We start from the raw sequence: 17222 nt of genomic DNA on the forward strand, positions 1-17222 counted from the left end.
ACTTTTATGAGGTATTCTTTAAATTTATTTTAAAATAATTTAAATTAACTTAATATATGGAATAATAGTTGCTTACACGATAAGACATTATGAATTTTATGATTTGTTGAACACTATTAAAAATTAAATGACATTTATTAATATGAAAATGCTTAGAAGGTAAGGCATTATGAAATTTATGATTTGATGACATGTGTTTCTCTTTTATTTTATTCTAGATTCTAGATTATGGTCAAATATGAGAAAAAATTGTTGGACCGAGAAAATTGACTTTTTATGTTAATCTGATTTTTATTTAACACCAATCACTTTTGTCATGTGAATCTACCTATTCCTATATGTTAATTGCCAAATTCTTTTAATGCTCTTATTTAAAGAAGATTATATATGTATTGTGAGATGGGTATACAATATTTGTTAAAGTATGATTTTACTAGTCAAAGACCACACTACCTTTATATAGGAGTGTGAAAAGAAAATCAATTAACTAAATTGGTATCTACTATCTACAAGTACAATGAATTTTAGGCGGTAGGTGGCTAGAATTCTGGTTGGTAAAAAATTCTTAAATGAATTTTTTACCAATATCTACCATCTTTTTGCAAATTATATCCAGCTATACCGTTCAATTCTCTTATATTTCTCATTCTATCATATTTTCAAAATAAAAAAAACATATATTACACAATCTCCGCCCGTTATACATGTGGAGACTTTAATATTTACGAACCTCTGCCCATTAGTCTGGCGGAGCAGTGTACTTGTTTTTTAATTTAAATTTAATATTTAAAATAAATATATATTAAAATAAATAGTATAAATAATAATAAAAAATTAAAATATATCAAAATAAAAATTAAAATAATAAAATAATCAAAAATTCTGCCAATTACAATACTAGAGCTGTACTTAAATATAAAAAAATTTGCCATCAAAATAATTATAAACATATATAAATCTTTATTTTTATTTTTTCTACTATAAAATAAAAAATTATTTATTAATTATTATAACATTTATTATAAAATTGATTTATTTTAATATATTTTAATTTTTTATTATTAGTTATACTATTTATTTTAATATATATTTATTTTAAATATTAAATTTAGAAAAAAACAAGTACACTGCTCCGCCAAACCAATGGGCCGAGGTTCGTAAGCTTTAAAGTCTCCACAAGTACAATGAACGGAGGTTCTTTAATGTATGTTTTTTTCTTGTTTGAAAATATGTAGAATAGAAAATATGAAGGAATTGAATGGTATAGTGGGATATAATTTGCAAAAAGGTGGTAGGTTGGTAAAAAATTCTTAAATTGATGTATTTGGTCAAGTTAGGCGTCTCACTTTATTTAAAATATTTAATTGTTAATGCGATTACTATTGGCACTGGCGTTCCACTTTATTTAAAATATTTACTCCATCCGTCTCATAATAGATATATTCTTTTTAATTTTTATTTTGTCTTAAATTATTTGTCCTTTTAGAATATCAATGTGATATTTATTATTTATTTTCACTACTTGCCCTTATTTATTGTATTTTAATTCATGTAACTATTCCACTATCTATTATTAATAAGATTATTTTAATAAATGATATTCATTTTATCATTAAAAGTAACAGAATTAATTATTATCTTAAAAAGCGTGAAAATTAAAAAGAGAACACGTATTGTGAAACGGAGGAAGTAATTGTTAATACGAGTACTATTGGATTGGGTTTAAATAAAGTGAGATTTTTTTTTTTAAATTTTTTTTATAGAAAAAACAACAATTGTTTAGAAAAATATTGATGATTCAAGGTTTTTCACATGTCTGCCCCTTTTTTTATGATATTCATTGACCCTCCACTGTGCTTTCCCCTTTTGTAAGGTATGTCTCAAACAAACAGAGATAAGAAAACTAAAACATCTAAGAAATTACAACGGTTAAAACAATGTCACCTGTTCCATGCATCATTCGAGTGCAATTCACGTCGTATTCCACATTCTCCTACCAACATTTTCTTTCTCCGATCACAACACCACCCCTTGTTCTAAGCCTCTTGATACTTCTTATCTCTTCGCCGGGTTGGTACTCCCCTTCCAAAAACCTCAAGAGAGTCCTCTTTAGTTGGGCCACGGAATTGATATTCCAAAACATTACCAACATCACTCATGGGGCTTCACCCAACAGACCCACGACGCGGGCCCCTCCACTAGACAACCCAACCCTGACATGGGCCCAGATGATGAATACGACCCAAACGGGCCAATGATCCCGCAATCGTCACTTTACCATAGCTCCCAACAATCACAACAATAACAATATGGCTACATGACACCCCAACAAACAATGCCTTTTTTCCAAGGCAACTCAAGCACTGGGTTTTACCAACCATACGAGGCGACCCCACCACCACGACCAATCTTTGAGGGCATGGGGACCCGACTATTTGACAGTAGGATTGAAGACTACATGTCCAACGAGCGCATGGAGGGGCTAATCCGAGGCCCACCTACCCAAACACAACCAGAACATCCAAGGACTAGGGGGTCGTCGACCACCTTCCCAACGGATCCGAACAGCGCCTTCTTACGGAACTGACGGTCATAAGGGTCGCGATTAGAATAATTTTAATGTTTTTTAAAAATATATTCCTGTATTTCCCGTATTTGTAATGTTTTACCCGTATTTCCAATTGTAATGCATCGTCTTATATCAATAATATATATTCCCGCAATTCTAATTATTTATTTAGTAGGTTTTCTTTTTTTTTAAATATTAAAAAAAAAACAAAAAAAAATGCAGCACGTTGGCGCCACCCGAGGTGGCTTAAAAAACTCCCCTTACACTATGGCGCCACCTGGGGTGGCGCATATGAGGAAAAATTAACACTATGGCACCATGGGAGGTGGCTCCTATGTGTAGGGCACCTCCCAAACCTGGCTACCCAGGTAATTTTTCCCAAAACCTGGTTTATTGGGTAATTTTTTTTTTTAAAGTTGGTTATTGATAAGTGCCAAAATGTCGATATTTTGAGTATATATTTGTGGCACTTATCGATTCTATTCTTATGGTTTTTGTATTAAAATCCTAACTTTTGTGTAACTATGTGCATACTTGTGTTTTTGATTCATTTTTATACCAATTAATAGTTTACCATTCATTTTATAGGTGTTCATGCATATTTGGAGCATTGAGTAATAAAGACCAAAGGTTAAGCTTCAAGAATGCAAAGTTTACCAATTCATCAAAGAATAAGGCTCAAAATAAGGATGATATAAATCATCAATTTGGTTACCATTTAGTCATTATTAGATAGAGCATTGAATAAGCTATCTAACACTTCGAATCGGGCGCAAATCGGAGTTACGGTTCTCGAGTTATGGCGAAAACAAAATCTGTTTTTTTTCGTGACAGCAGAGTCCGCTAAGCGGATCTTTGTGCCGCTAAGGGAGCTGAAGATTTTCAGACTTGTTAAAAAGGGAAAAAAATCACATTTTTAGGTCATGGGTTGGGTATTTTTGAGTCCCAACACCATCAACATCATTTTTTGGTTAGATTAGCTTAGAAAACAACTATGGAGCTTGCATTTGGATGATCAGAGGTGGATTACTCATCAATCGGAGCTGACAACCCGTGAGATCTTCGGTTCATTTCTCATCTTTTTTGTGTATTCTCTTATAGTTGGGTTTTGTGTATGTATTTACTTTAATCTCATGTATATTTATCGCCCATGGCGTTATATTTAACTTGCTTTATAAATCTGTGTTGATTGTTGTCTTAGATTTTTGCTTTGTGCTTGGGATTTGGGTTGCTTTAGAGATAAACTGCTTGAATCCTTATCTAGGATGATTATCTGTTAGTTTCTAAACTCTAGAGATAAATTTAGAGCTAACAATCACTGTGTATATTTGTACTTAATGCTTTCGTGTTTGAGCAGCGCGCGAGAGATCGTTGACGCGAGAATATGGATGTTCTCGCGACTTTGCGTTAGAGATAACCTTAGTTGTGAATTGTCTCGTAGGTGCTTCAGAGATGAACACTTATGTGAGAGATACGTGATAACATAGACGAATATCGTGGGTTGAGTATAACTGGTCGACAAGTTTAAGTTTGTAAGAAGTAGATCATATGCAAAACTTGATAAGTCTTATCTTTCCGAAGAATGAATTCTTTTATGTTCATATATTTTACTTTTCCATTCTTATACTTTTGTCATTCAAACCCAATTTCGAAACCATAAAAACTTTTAAATGGCATTCTCACCATCTGCTTTAACAGTTATTTGCATTTTTTTCTAATAGCTACTCATTATAAAATGTTATTTTATTTGAAATTTTTTTAATCACACATGTATTAAAATATTATTTGTAATGTAACCACCATTTGTCATGAATAAGTTACAAATAACGGTGTGCGCGACATCTCTACTGAATTAAGAAAAAGAACATAAAATATTTTCTTATAAGATATTCCTCGTGATTAATCATTGTTGGAGTTAATGTTGTGTATACGGATGAGAATAAATCATATCGGCTAATATCGATTAATAGAGCTTTACAATCTAACCTACATAGGCTTAGATTAAATTAGAGTTTTCTTTTAAGTTTAAGTTTTTTCTATAAGCATTAAAAAAATTAAACCACAAACTATAAAAAAAGCCGTATGTCAGACCGATTTATTTAAATAAATAAAAATAAATTTATTATTATTAATATTTTTATTTGTATTTTGAAATAAATTTTTTTTTTTTACTTATTTTGAAGAACTTTTAAAGATAAAAGCTTATGAACAATGTCATTAATTGTTTTCATAAGTTCTATTAAATAAATAATATATAAATTTATGTTAATAAGTAAATTTGATAAATAAATGCAAAAAAGCATTTAGTTTCATGAATATTTAATTTTTTAATTTATTTAAATATTACTTAAATTGCTTATTTATAAATGTTTATATAAAATAGACTTTTATGTCAGCTAATAGATCAAAGAGGCATTGGAAAAGAATAGACTAAGGCCTAAAAATAAACTTGTCATAGACGATATGTCAGATTTAAGGTTTATAATATTCAAAATTCGTTTTAAGTAAAAACATTACGATTTTAATTGTATAATTTCAATGTGCACCCTGTACTAATTGAAGTTAATTGTTTAATTGAAATAAAAGAGATTGAGTTTACAGTAATACGACTTTTAAAGTAAAATAAGAGATAGATTTTACATATTTCTTTATAAAGTTTAAAAAACATTTTAAATAATTGAATAAATATACTTTGTGTTGTTTTATAATAAAAGTGGTTTATTGGATTTAAAATAAAAATAAAAACATTGGATTTTTAGAATATGTTGGATGAATTAGATTTATCCATGACTTTAAATGGATGGGTTGAATCTAATCCATTACTAATAATTTTCATAATGGATGGATTTGATGAATTATTTAATGGATGAATTGGATGAATAATTGTTTAATAGATCCAATTGCAACTCCTACCATTAAACGACTTTGTAACGTCAAAACCTTTAGAAACGTAACATTTTCCTGATTTATGGAAAATATTGTAACAGACAGAATGATCTTTCGGATCATGTAACGGCTAGAGTCAGAAATGGGAAGTCCATTCCGGTCTAAGACAACATCTGGGATGTACCTAAGCCCCCAAAACACGAGGTCTGTAAGGGTGAAGTGTTTTAAGTTTTATCCCGAATCACATAAATAAATTTTTAGATTTACGCATTTTGATCGAGTAAGCTCCCGTAAAATCCTGTTCTTGATGATTGACCAATTCTTGAGGGATTCACCCTGGGCGCACATTAGGAAGATTTACGACGTTAATGAAGTCAGAAAAAACCACTACTATAATGGAGAAGCCGGAGAACCCTGGTAGGTTCGCGATGTAGAGAAATCAGAGAGCTTATCTGTTATTAGAATCACAATATGCCATGTGGATTTTCGACTATCAGTAACAAATAAATCCTGAAAGACTTTAGATGTACATAAGTTGGCAAACTTCAAGAAGATATTATTTTAAAGTTTACAAAACTCCGTTGGGTCGGTACCCAATGCTCGAGACTCTGAACGGATAGTGGTTTGCTGAAAGTAAAGGGAATATCATATTGACTTAAGGATAAAAGGATCCAGGTGTTTAGTGATCCATCCTTGGAAAATATTTGGTGTGATTAAAATCAGATGTCGTTCTCATCAAAACATTGATTCACCATCGTTTTGTCATTAGTCATCCTTTGAGGATGCATTTTGCAATGTTTTGAATATTCGAGCCCTTATGAGACTGTTTTAGTCCCAATATTTCATAGCCTTATTACATTTTATCTTTTTGATAAATAACTGTCTTGCTTGAATGGATATCGAACATAGAAGGACCAGCCCCAGGTGGATCTTAGTTGATCTTGGTGTAAGGTCGAGGATTTGTTAACCAAGGTACTTAAGGTCAGAGGTATATTAACTTAACCGAGCCAAAGATATCTTAACATAGTCGATGTGCCAGAGGTATGTTAACATAGCTTTTTAAGGTCAGAGGTATATTAACATAACTTGGCCAGAGATATATTAACATAGCCTAATGGTGTCAGAGGTATATTAACATATTTTTTTAAGGTCATAGATATATTAATATAACTTGCACTACTACAAATAATAAATTTCATGACAAAACTTTTCCCTCAACTAGAAAAAACCAAGGTATTATGCCAAGGCGCGCAATGTTTTATTTTTTTATAAAAATAAAAATAACATATTCCCTCGGTTTTTAATATAACCGAGGGGAAAAAACTTAGGACACGCTTCTAATCCCAACTATAATAGTTTATATTTTTATTTGTTTATAAAATAAAACTAAATGATCCATCCTTCGGTTTCCTTAATAACCGAGGGATACAATAATCATATTTTACTATAATAGCACTCCTTAAACAGATTTTATCATAATCCTAACTTATATGTTGCCGCCCCAAACTAGTACATATCATTCTTTGGGATGGATTTCTAGACAAAAAAATCTTCAATATTCTTCTATCCTTGAACAAAACATTTTTTTGCCATTGCAATCTATCTAACATAATGGTGTTGATGTTGTATTTTTGGAACAACTCTCTACTAAAGAATGTTGAAAATCTTACCTATGATAGATTGCAAGTGCAAAAAATCCTTCCTCATTCTAGGTTAAACAAAGAAGGTTATTCAAACTTTAAAAAGATATATGCAACAAAATCTGGAATTGCAGCTATGATGATGAATCTGGATTTTTTTTAATATTTCGTGGAATTGAAGGTTATCCTTACTTATTTTATTTTATTTTATTTTTCTATTAAAAATAGAAAATAGGGTTCCCCTTGGTTTTTTTAATAAAAATCGAGGGAATATCTTACACAACTACAACAACAAATTTATACTCTACATTCTTAAAGGAGCACCGCTCTTGATAATATCAAGACATCAATACAAAATAAATTATTTACATCCACCACTATATATCTTTCTTGTGAAAGTATTTGCCTTAATAACATTTGCTCAAGATAATGAAATTTGGAACTTAAATAAGCTTGGAAAAATTTGGATAAAAAAAAAGCTTGGAAAAGTTCTCTATGATGTATTGCAAGTAAAGAAAAACATTTACAATGTTTGAAACTGATAACTCCTTACTTGGAGCAGATATCTCCTTAGAAGTTGATGGCATGCAATCTATAGAACTTTAAAATAATGTATCCAACATGATCTGGATTACGTCAAAGATGTGTTGTTCTCCAAGAACAACAACTACTATGATAACACTGCATTTGTTGTAATAATATATTTTAATATTATGTGTAAATAATATAATGTTAAAAAATATTAAAAAAAGCTTATAAACATTTTACCTCGATTTTTGTAAGAAACCGAGGGTAAAAGTTTGGCGTGATAATTGAGGATATTGATCACCATCCTTAAACAAATGTGTTCTGTCCATTTCATGAGTATCAATGCTCACGACACTTCATTAGTGATCCGTGTAAAACCTAACAGACATCCATTATAAAAGCATTATGAATATCAATAGCAAAAAATAAATTGTGTTAAGGTATGTGTTCTTCAATAATCAATTTTTTTACAGTGTTCTTCAACAATCATATATTCATTTATTTAACTAACTCTTTTCTTGTTTTACATAGAAACAAATAAATGAGAAAGGGATCTAGAATATATTGCATCCAATATTTTATCTTCATCGACATTTCAATGAAACGAGGATCCAACACCTGATCTTCACCAACAATTATGACGATGAATCAAATTCAAAATTTGTTATATATAATTACGTAAATATTCTATGTAAGCAATGTAATATTATGGGTAGACAAATATTTTTTAGTTTGTAACGAGTTTAAAAAAAAATCTTACCCCTCAGTGTTACTAATAAACCGAGAGGTTTGATGCGCTAGTTTTGAAAATATTAAAAGTGCAGAAGCTGGGGTTCAAAGTCATGTGTAGATAGCTTTTCCCTTCAGTGTTTTTAAAATCGAGGGGTAAAGTTGATACTTTTTATGACAAGCTTCGTTACCTTGCTTCTATAACCGGGGTTAAATGCATTTCGAGTTCGAGGTGAAACATGTTATTTGTAGTAGTGTTGGTCAAAGGTATATTAACATAGTGTAATAGTATCATAGGTATATTAACATAGATTTTAAGATCAAAGGTATATTAACATAACCTGACCAAAGGTATATTGACATAGTCTAATGGTGTCAGAGGTATATTAACATAGCTTATTAAGGTCAAAGGTATACTTATCGGGTAGGGGTGCTTCTCGCCCACGTAGGGGAAATGAGTGAGACCGAGTTTAAAGTAAATTCTAAATGTCTATTTACAAGCGCTAGAGATAACAACTTTCCTTGTCCAACCATAGACATAATAAACTAAAACATAAATTTAAATTTTCTAGCCTATTGGTTTTGTTGACGATATCGCTTGACGAATGCTTGTTTCCAAGACTAATTTTTGATTTGTCAGTGACTTTGTTAACCCTTTGCATGACAACTCAGTAATTTTCTCCTTCATTTATAATCTTGCAGTATAACTCACTTAATGATCTTGTTAGTAAAATTAAAATATCATATTTATGGTTGCATGATATGCCAATTATGTTTGTGACGTCTATTGTATTTTTACGCCTTCACTGTTTAGCATATACACGCAGTACGGTAATAGTTTCGTCGGAGTCATAATTATCATTGCATTTGAGTTCTTCCTTGGATCAAATTGGAAATTAGTTTCATCTTGGTACTGCATTGCAAACCAGCTTTCGATCAGAATAGTTCCATGGATTTAAATACTTTGGTTATGCCTCCGATGTCATTCTGTACAACCAATATGCAATTTAGTTCAACAGTAACAACAAAAATGTAGTGGTCAATTGCAAATTACATTTTTTCTAACACAATATAGTATTCACATGATTATAAATAACAATAATTAAGAAGACAAAGGAAGGGTCCCAAAAAAACATATAAAGAGTTTAATTCTGACTCGTGTCAAATTTATCAACGCCAACATGCTAAAAATCACCTTCATCACAATAATGAATTTTATGATCAAAGTATATAATATTGGACAAAACCTCGAATTTTAAGCTTTTACATGAATAATAATAAGGTAAAACTAGAAACCTATCAAACTTGATAACAAAAACCAACTACCAGTATCTAAAACTGAAGAGAATGGTGAGTCATCTTAGCATCCATGAAAGCTAATCACTCTAATTCAATCGGAAATTGCAAATACTTAAATAACATAATCTTGAATTTAAAAAAGATGCAAATCGCCGAATCCAAATAAGGTCCAAACTCACTTACAAACAACTATTAAACAAAGTGGGCTCACATATTGGTGTAAGCCCCAGAGGCCAATACTTTTGGTACTTGTATCGAATTATTTATTAATAATAAAAGGCATTTCTTTATTATGTTTGTTTTTCCAAAATAATAAAGTCCTTAGAATAGCTACTCTGTTTAATGAAATGTTAAGTCTGACTTAATCATGAGACCTCATTAAACATAAGGACATTATTTTTAAATTATCCGTAGTCGAGCTTTATTGTGAAGTGGGATAACATTAAAGCATTGAGACTATTATGAAAATAGACTAATGATCACATCTCATGGATCATGGATAAGGAGTTATCAAGTCTTGATATAGGTATGAATATTAGGAGTAATACGTATACTGGATTGACCCGCTATGAAAATACTACATAAAATATTATGCAAAGTGTCATAAGTTATTCTCATGGTGATAAGTGGTGTATACCACCCTTCGACATGAAACTACTATAGACCCCATATGTAGAGTTGAGTACTTTATTGCTGATCAAACATTGTCCGTAACTGGATGACCATAAAGACAGTTGATGGGTACTCCACAAAGCATACTGAGGAACATGAATGGCCCAGATGAAATTTCTCCATCCTGTGTAACGGGAAAAATGTCTAAGTGCCCAATATTGAATTAGACAAGAGTGACACAGTCTATGTCTTGTTTTCATTATAGACATAAGGGTTAATTGTACATGTAACACCGTGATTTGTATTATTTGTTATATATATTATAATATTTTATTAATTAATTATTTGTTCAATTTTGTGAATAATTGATTTAATTTTTTAAAATTATTCTATGTGACGGGTTAGTCGGTGTGAGAGTGTTGACCCGTTGAGTTATCATTAATTAGGAGATAATGTCGGTTAGTGAAAAATTAATTAATTAAGTGAGAATTATAGAGAATAATGAAAATAGAAGTAATGTGCTTAAATTAGTGGGAATGTGAAGAGTTAGTGGGAGTGTGAATAATGAGTCCATTAAATTGAAATTTTGGGAATTAGTATTAGTTACTAATATTTTGTAAAAAGAAATTAGAAGTCAAAAGGAAAGGTTAGAAAGAGAAGAGAAAAAAGGTTTACATAAAAAAGAGGAAAAGAGGGAAGAACACCAAAAGGGAATTTCAAAGAATCAATCGGAAATCAAGGTAAGGGTGAGTTATTTGTATTATTATGAGATTTTATGATATTATGTAGTGGATAGGTGTATGTTAGGATGTGAAAATTATCAAATTTCATATTATTTAAGTGTTAGGTTTTGATGATAAACCGTGAATATATTGAATTGGATTATGTTATGATGTTGTGATTGTGAAATACATGTTATATATGTGTTATATTGCCTTAAATCGCAGAAATACCAATGTTAGGATGGGGTTTTGGGGCTGAAATTGCGACTGGTACAATGCTGAAATTGCAGCATTTTTCTGCAAATTGCAGACGCCGCTTAGCGCAGTTAGCGGGACCTAGGACTGAAAATTTTATATTTTTGAAAATTGAATTTATATTATGTATACTCATATTTGATGCTAATTTTAGAAATTTTAAAACTGAGTATTGGATTGGTTTAAATGCTTATTTTGTAAGAGCATGAAACTTGTATGGTTTATGAAGGCTTGTGATCAGTGTTGGATTGAAACGACGTTTGTACATTCTTGTTATTTGTTGTGGTGCTGATTTGGAGCAATTGTGTAATGATTGTGAATTGCAGGTGAATGAATTGTGAATATATGCATGTATGTGCAATTGTGTGGTAATTCAAGTGTGATGAATTTTTTTAGATACACATGGATATTAAGATTAGAGAGTGGTCTTAATTGCATATGGTTGTTATAATTGCACATACATCATTTGGTCAAGAGACGATGTTCGTTAATTTCGTAGGAGCTAGTGACTTGTCTCATACCTAAAATAAGGTTTGAAAGGTAAGGGAATGAACTTTTGTTACGTTATTGGTTAATAATCATTAATACTAAATTGTAAAAATTAGGGTTTTTTTATTTTTTATTTTTAACATTCCATTAATTAATTAATAAAAATAAACATAATTGTAGAAGAATAGTTGAAAACATCTAACATTAAGAAACAACTAATTAAATAATCATTAACTCTAGATAGTTGAAACATCTAGAAAGAGAAAATATTTGGAAATTAAGAAGGAAATTTAATCAAAAACTTTATAGTAACAATTAAGAATAAAAATTATGTTTTGTTTTATTATTAATATTTAAATGAAAATATAGATACAAATTTCAACATTCAAATTGTAAGGGCATATAAATTTATAGGTTTATTATAAAAATAATAAACATTATATATCAAAATAAGAATTAGACTTAATATAGATGGCGTTTGATTTGCAAAATAAGAAATATTGGACAAAATAGTACTAGATAGTATATAACACTACAAGACAATTTTTTTGTACTGTATTTAATGATTAATGCAGTGCATATTTTTTTTCAATTTTGTTTGATATATTTATGCATTAGACAAAATAATATAATTTTTACTAATTTTTTTTATTGTTATATAAAATATTGATATTTATGAATTAAAATATTAAATAATGAGAAGAAAAGAAAAATGATATATAGAATATTTTTTCTCCGCGATCTTGAATGAATAGAAAACTTGCTTCAGGTATAGTCGATTTATCAGCGATTTGGTCATGTACAAACTTTTAAGTTTCACTCATAACCCTGGTGTCGTCGTCTCCTTTGATACATGTCGAAGAACCTTATCACCAAGACTCAACATAATTGTGTTGCGGGCTTTCTCGATCATGGCCGTCTTTTTTTTTTGTTAACGCAACGTCCATAGCCGCTGCTCCCTTCAACGCTTCCAAACAACCCTGTTGAACCAATAGGGCTTTCATCTTCAAGCGCTACAGACCGAAATCGTTCACTCCGGCGAACTTTTCAATCTCATACTTTGTTGAAGACATTTTCTCCGCGCTCACTGCACCAATTTGTTGTGAAAATGATGTCAAGAATAGAGTATAATAGAGAACACAATGAAAACAAGAAGAACAACAAGGATTAGTTATAACTGTTATTCTTTATTTTTTCTTAGAAACAAACTTACAAGTGTTACGAGAATAACAAATAACTTTCTCACCCTAAATAATGATTTGCAGTATACAATGTTGAGAGACTAGTATGTTATTTATAATAAACCTAACGTACTAAACGAATGAGTTTTTTCACAAATACTCATTACAAGCTAACTTAAACAACTGGACATGACAAACAGAGCCAATTCAAAATAGTAACAACCCTACCATTTCAACCACCACATACTAGAACACACTTCGACTACAATATATAGGTCTTCGACACCAACATGTAAACATACTTCAACCAACATGCATAAAACTGTCGAAACAGAACCTACCCTTCGATTCACTATAGTTTAATCCAATAACTCACTGATAAACTCATAAAAAAAACTTTGAAAAAATCAAAGTCTAATCATTATAAACAACTCTTTTTAAGATGAAAATAGTTGAAAAACCGTGTATAGAATTAGTGAAAGACTTAGAATTAGAATTAAGTTAGCGATGAATTAGTTACCATTAATATTTCTGACTTTGAATTTAGCGATAAATTTAGTGCCACTGTATAGTTAACTAATATTAGTAATAGAAAATGATAATAGAAAATTGACATAGGATGTGTCATCTTGGCATCTTTACCCACGAACATTACAATGTTTACCTCCTATCACCAAAAATATAGATGAGAAATATTAGAAAAACCATTGTTTAAAAATATGTTGAAAAACTAAACGAATCTTTGTATATTTTAATGGTTACCTATATTTTATTTAGTAATGCCATTATGACAGGGGGAGACAAACTGCAATATTTTAACCAAGTAATGCTGGCCAGCTTTTATAAATTGTTAAACATATTTTAACAAATCACATGCATACTTTTTTTTTATAGTCACCCATATGTATGATTACCATTTTTTGCTAGCAATTAAACTCTATATATTAATGTTTTGATTATTGCTATGCCATACACACTTCTTTCTTTATTTCTCTTTGTTGAAATAGTTAGGCCATGGCACAACAACAAGAATCATTCAAAGTTATTGAAGTTTGCAATATTGAACCATTTCACGAACCTTCTCAGTCACCAACCTCGCTTCCTTTAACTTTCTTTGATCTTTTATGGTTAAGATTTCCACCAGTTCAACGTCTCTTCTTCTATGAACTCACCAACTCAACCACTTTTTTCTATGATACTCTTCTTCCAAATCTCAAAAACTCTCTTTCACTCACACTTCAACTTTTTCTCCCTCTTTCTGGCCACATAGTTTGGCCTATTGATTCATCAAAACCAATCATTAACTATGTTCGCGGCGATTCGGTTTCCTTTACCGTTGTCGAGTCTAAAGAAAGTTTCCAAGATCTTTCTTCTAATCATTGTGAAGCTTCAAAGAGATATCACTTGATACCTCTTTTGAACATATCACATGAAAAGGCTTCTTTGATTTCAATTCAAGTCACTTTGTTTCCGAACAAAGGTTTTTGCATTGGAATAACCACACACCATGCTGCTTTTGATGGAAAATCTTCAACCAATTTTATGAAATCATGGTCCTATATTACATGTTCTAACCCTAACCTTGAGAATCTAACACCTTGTTTTGATAGATCAGTGATAGAAGATCATTATAATGGAATCAGTGAAGCATATGCTGATGCTTTGATGAATCATTATGGACCAAATAATAAAAGTCTCAAGGTTTGGGAATTTCCTGGTAGGTTGAAAAATGATGCAGTTAAAAGTTTATTTGAATTGTCACCTTCAAATATTCAAAAGCTTAAGAAGCATGCAAAAAATGAGATGAAAACGAATGTTATCAATTTATCAACTTTTTCAGTTACATGTGCTTATGTGATATCAAGTTTAGCAAAAGCAGAAAAACCAAAGGATGAAAAAGTGAATTTCATATTTAGTGTGGATTGTAGAACAAGATTAGAACCTTCAATTTCTTCTATGTATTTTGGAAATTGTATTGCAGGACAAAGGATTGAGCTTGAGACAAAGAAGTTAATTGGAAAAGATGGATTTTTAAGTGCTTTAGAAGGGATTAATGAAGGTTTGAATAAGGTGAAAACTGGAGTGATGGATGGAGCTGAAAATTGGTTGCATGATATGTTAATTCCTAAGGAGAGTTTTAAACTCTATTCTACTGGTGGATCACCAAGGTTTGAAGTTTATGATATTGATTTTGGATTTGGAAAGCCAAAGAAAGTTGACATGGCTTCAACTGATAAAACAGGTGCATTTTCTCTTAGTGAAAGTAAGAATCATAATGGTGGAATTGAGATTGGTTTGGCTTTGAACAAGAGTGAGATGGAAGCTTTTTCAACCCTTTTTGTTCAAGGTCTTGAATCTATTTAATGATTTAAATATTAGTACTATTTTCTTTTGTTGTTATGAATAAATGATAGCTTGCAAATCATTGGGATATTTTTTTATCTTACTAAATTTAAAGATCATAGATATGATTGTAATAATATATGCATCTAGAGAATATGCTAAGCCAAAGAGTACCCTTTGGCATATGCATTTTGTTTGTTGATTCTAATTAGTCAGTGTAGTTTAAGTTTGGTTGTTGGTGATTAATGTTGTAAATGTTAGGATATTAAGTTTGGTCGTTTTATTTAATGTTTTGTTGTCCGTGATTAGTGTTGTTAATTTTTAGATATTGAGTTTGATAGTGTTGTAAATTTTGAAATGGTCGATGCAGTTTAAGTTTTGTTATTGGTGATTAGTATTGAGAATTTTGAGATATCGAATTTGGTTAGTGTAGTTTAAATTTTGTTGTTGGTGATTAGTGTTGTAAATGTTGAGATATCGAATATGACTAATGTAGGCTAAATTTTGTAGTGTAAATTTTGAGATATCAAATTTGATTTTTAACAATCCTACCAATTTTTTTGTGTGTAAGTCTTTCGAATCCTATTATAGAATCAATGAACTAATCAGATATCGGTGTATCCGATAAATTTATTTAATACGATATATATTTTATTTAATTATAAAATAAATAATAATAATAATAATAATAATAATAATAATAATAATATAAATTTAATTTTGATATTTGAAAATAAAAATTTTGTGTCTCAAATAAAAATAATTGGTAATTAAAATAAAGTAGATATTTTGCTAATAGTGACCCGTAAAAAAATATAAATTTTGACATCAACTATCAACTTCAACTTCAATCAACTATGATGATAGAGTCTTATCTTTCATTGGTAATCGAATCGGGAAGACAGTCAAAGTAGATAAAAAATACTCTCAGTCGAAAAAGAGGCAAGTATGCAAGATTGTGTATTCAATTTGACTTGATAAAACCCCTTATAGCAATGTTCTCCTTAAAAGAAAGACATTATAAGATGGAATATGAAGGACTTCACCTGATTTGCCTTACATGCGGTAGATTTTCTCATTACACTGAAGGATACTTGGAGAAGACACATAAAGTGAATGTTCAAGATAATCAGGGGAAAATGCAGAGGTGACAATTGACGAAGCTAATTCCTTAAAAGTTGGGCAATGGACAATTGTTCAAAAAACTAGGAGAGTGAGGAAGAACAAGATAGATTGCCATAGCGGTTGTCAGGCAGAAAAGAGGAACAGGGTGCAAGCGGTCAAAGGTGTAATCAATGATAGGGCAAAAATCACAGGATCTAGGTTCAATACTCTTAATGAGAAATAAGTTATAAATGCTGGTAATAAGCATAAACCAATCATTAAAGAGACTAATCGTGTGAGGGTTGTGAACAACGTAACAGAAGGAATTGAAATTATGGAGAATTCAAATGAAGAAGTTGGAAAATGACACGTGGAAGGCGAGAAAAAAATTTAAAAAAGAATAAAAAGCAACCAATTCACTCAGAGAAGCTTGAAATGGTATCCCGAGGAATAATCAAAGAGAGAAGTAAAGGCACGATGAAGGATAGAAAAACACTTAGAAAGGGGGGTTTGAATAAGTGTAGTCTTAAAAACTCAAACGATAAAAACAATTTGCACAGTTATTTTTATCCTGGTTCGTTGTTAACTAAACTACTCCAGTCCACCCCCACGGAATGATTTACCTCACCTGAGGATTTAATCCACTAATCGCAACAGATTACAATGGTTTTCCACTTAGTCCGCGACTAAGTCTTCTAGAGTATCCTGATCACAACCTGATCAATCCAGGAACAAATGTTTAGACACAAGCTAAGACTTTCTTAGAGTATCCTGACCACCACGTGATCACTCTAATTACAACTGCTTAGACACAAGCTAAGACTTCCTAGAGTATCTTGATCAACACTTGATCACTCTAGTTACT

General features: G+C 30.7%; 1 protein-coding gene across 1 annotated transcript; it reads left to right on the plus strand.

The window, feature by feature from the left end:
* The first annotated feature begins 13806 nt into the window (after nucleotides 1–13806).
* LOC131628649 (phenolic glucoside malonyltransferase 1-like) lies at nucleotides 13807–15647 on the plus strand. The gene has a single exon (XM_058899476.1). It carries the CDS (start codon nucleotides 13925–13927, stop codon nucleotides 15272–15274), a length of 1350 nt encoding a protein of 449 aa, XP_058755459.1. The 5' UTR covers nucleotides 13807–13924; the 3' UTR covers nucleotides 15275–15647.
* Nucleotides 15648–17222: the final 1575 nt, after the last annotated feature.

The sequence above is a fragment of the Vicia villosa genome, unplaced genomic scaffold, assembly GCF_029867415.1.
Source record: "Vicia villosa cultivar HV-30 ecotype Madison, WI unplaced genomic scaffold, Vvil1.0 ctg.000470F_1_1, whole genome shotgun sequence".
NCBI lineage: Eukaryota > Viridiplantae > Streptophyta > Magnoliopsida > Fabales > Fabaceae > Vicia > Vicia villosa.

What these genes read in the sequence shown, in the direction of transcription:
- LOC131628649 (XM_058899476.1), top strand. Translation starts at nt 13,925, where the DNA reads ATGGCACAACAACAAGAATCATTCAAAGTTATTGAAGTTTGCAATATT.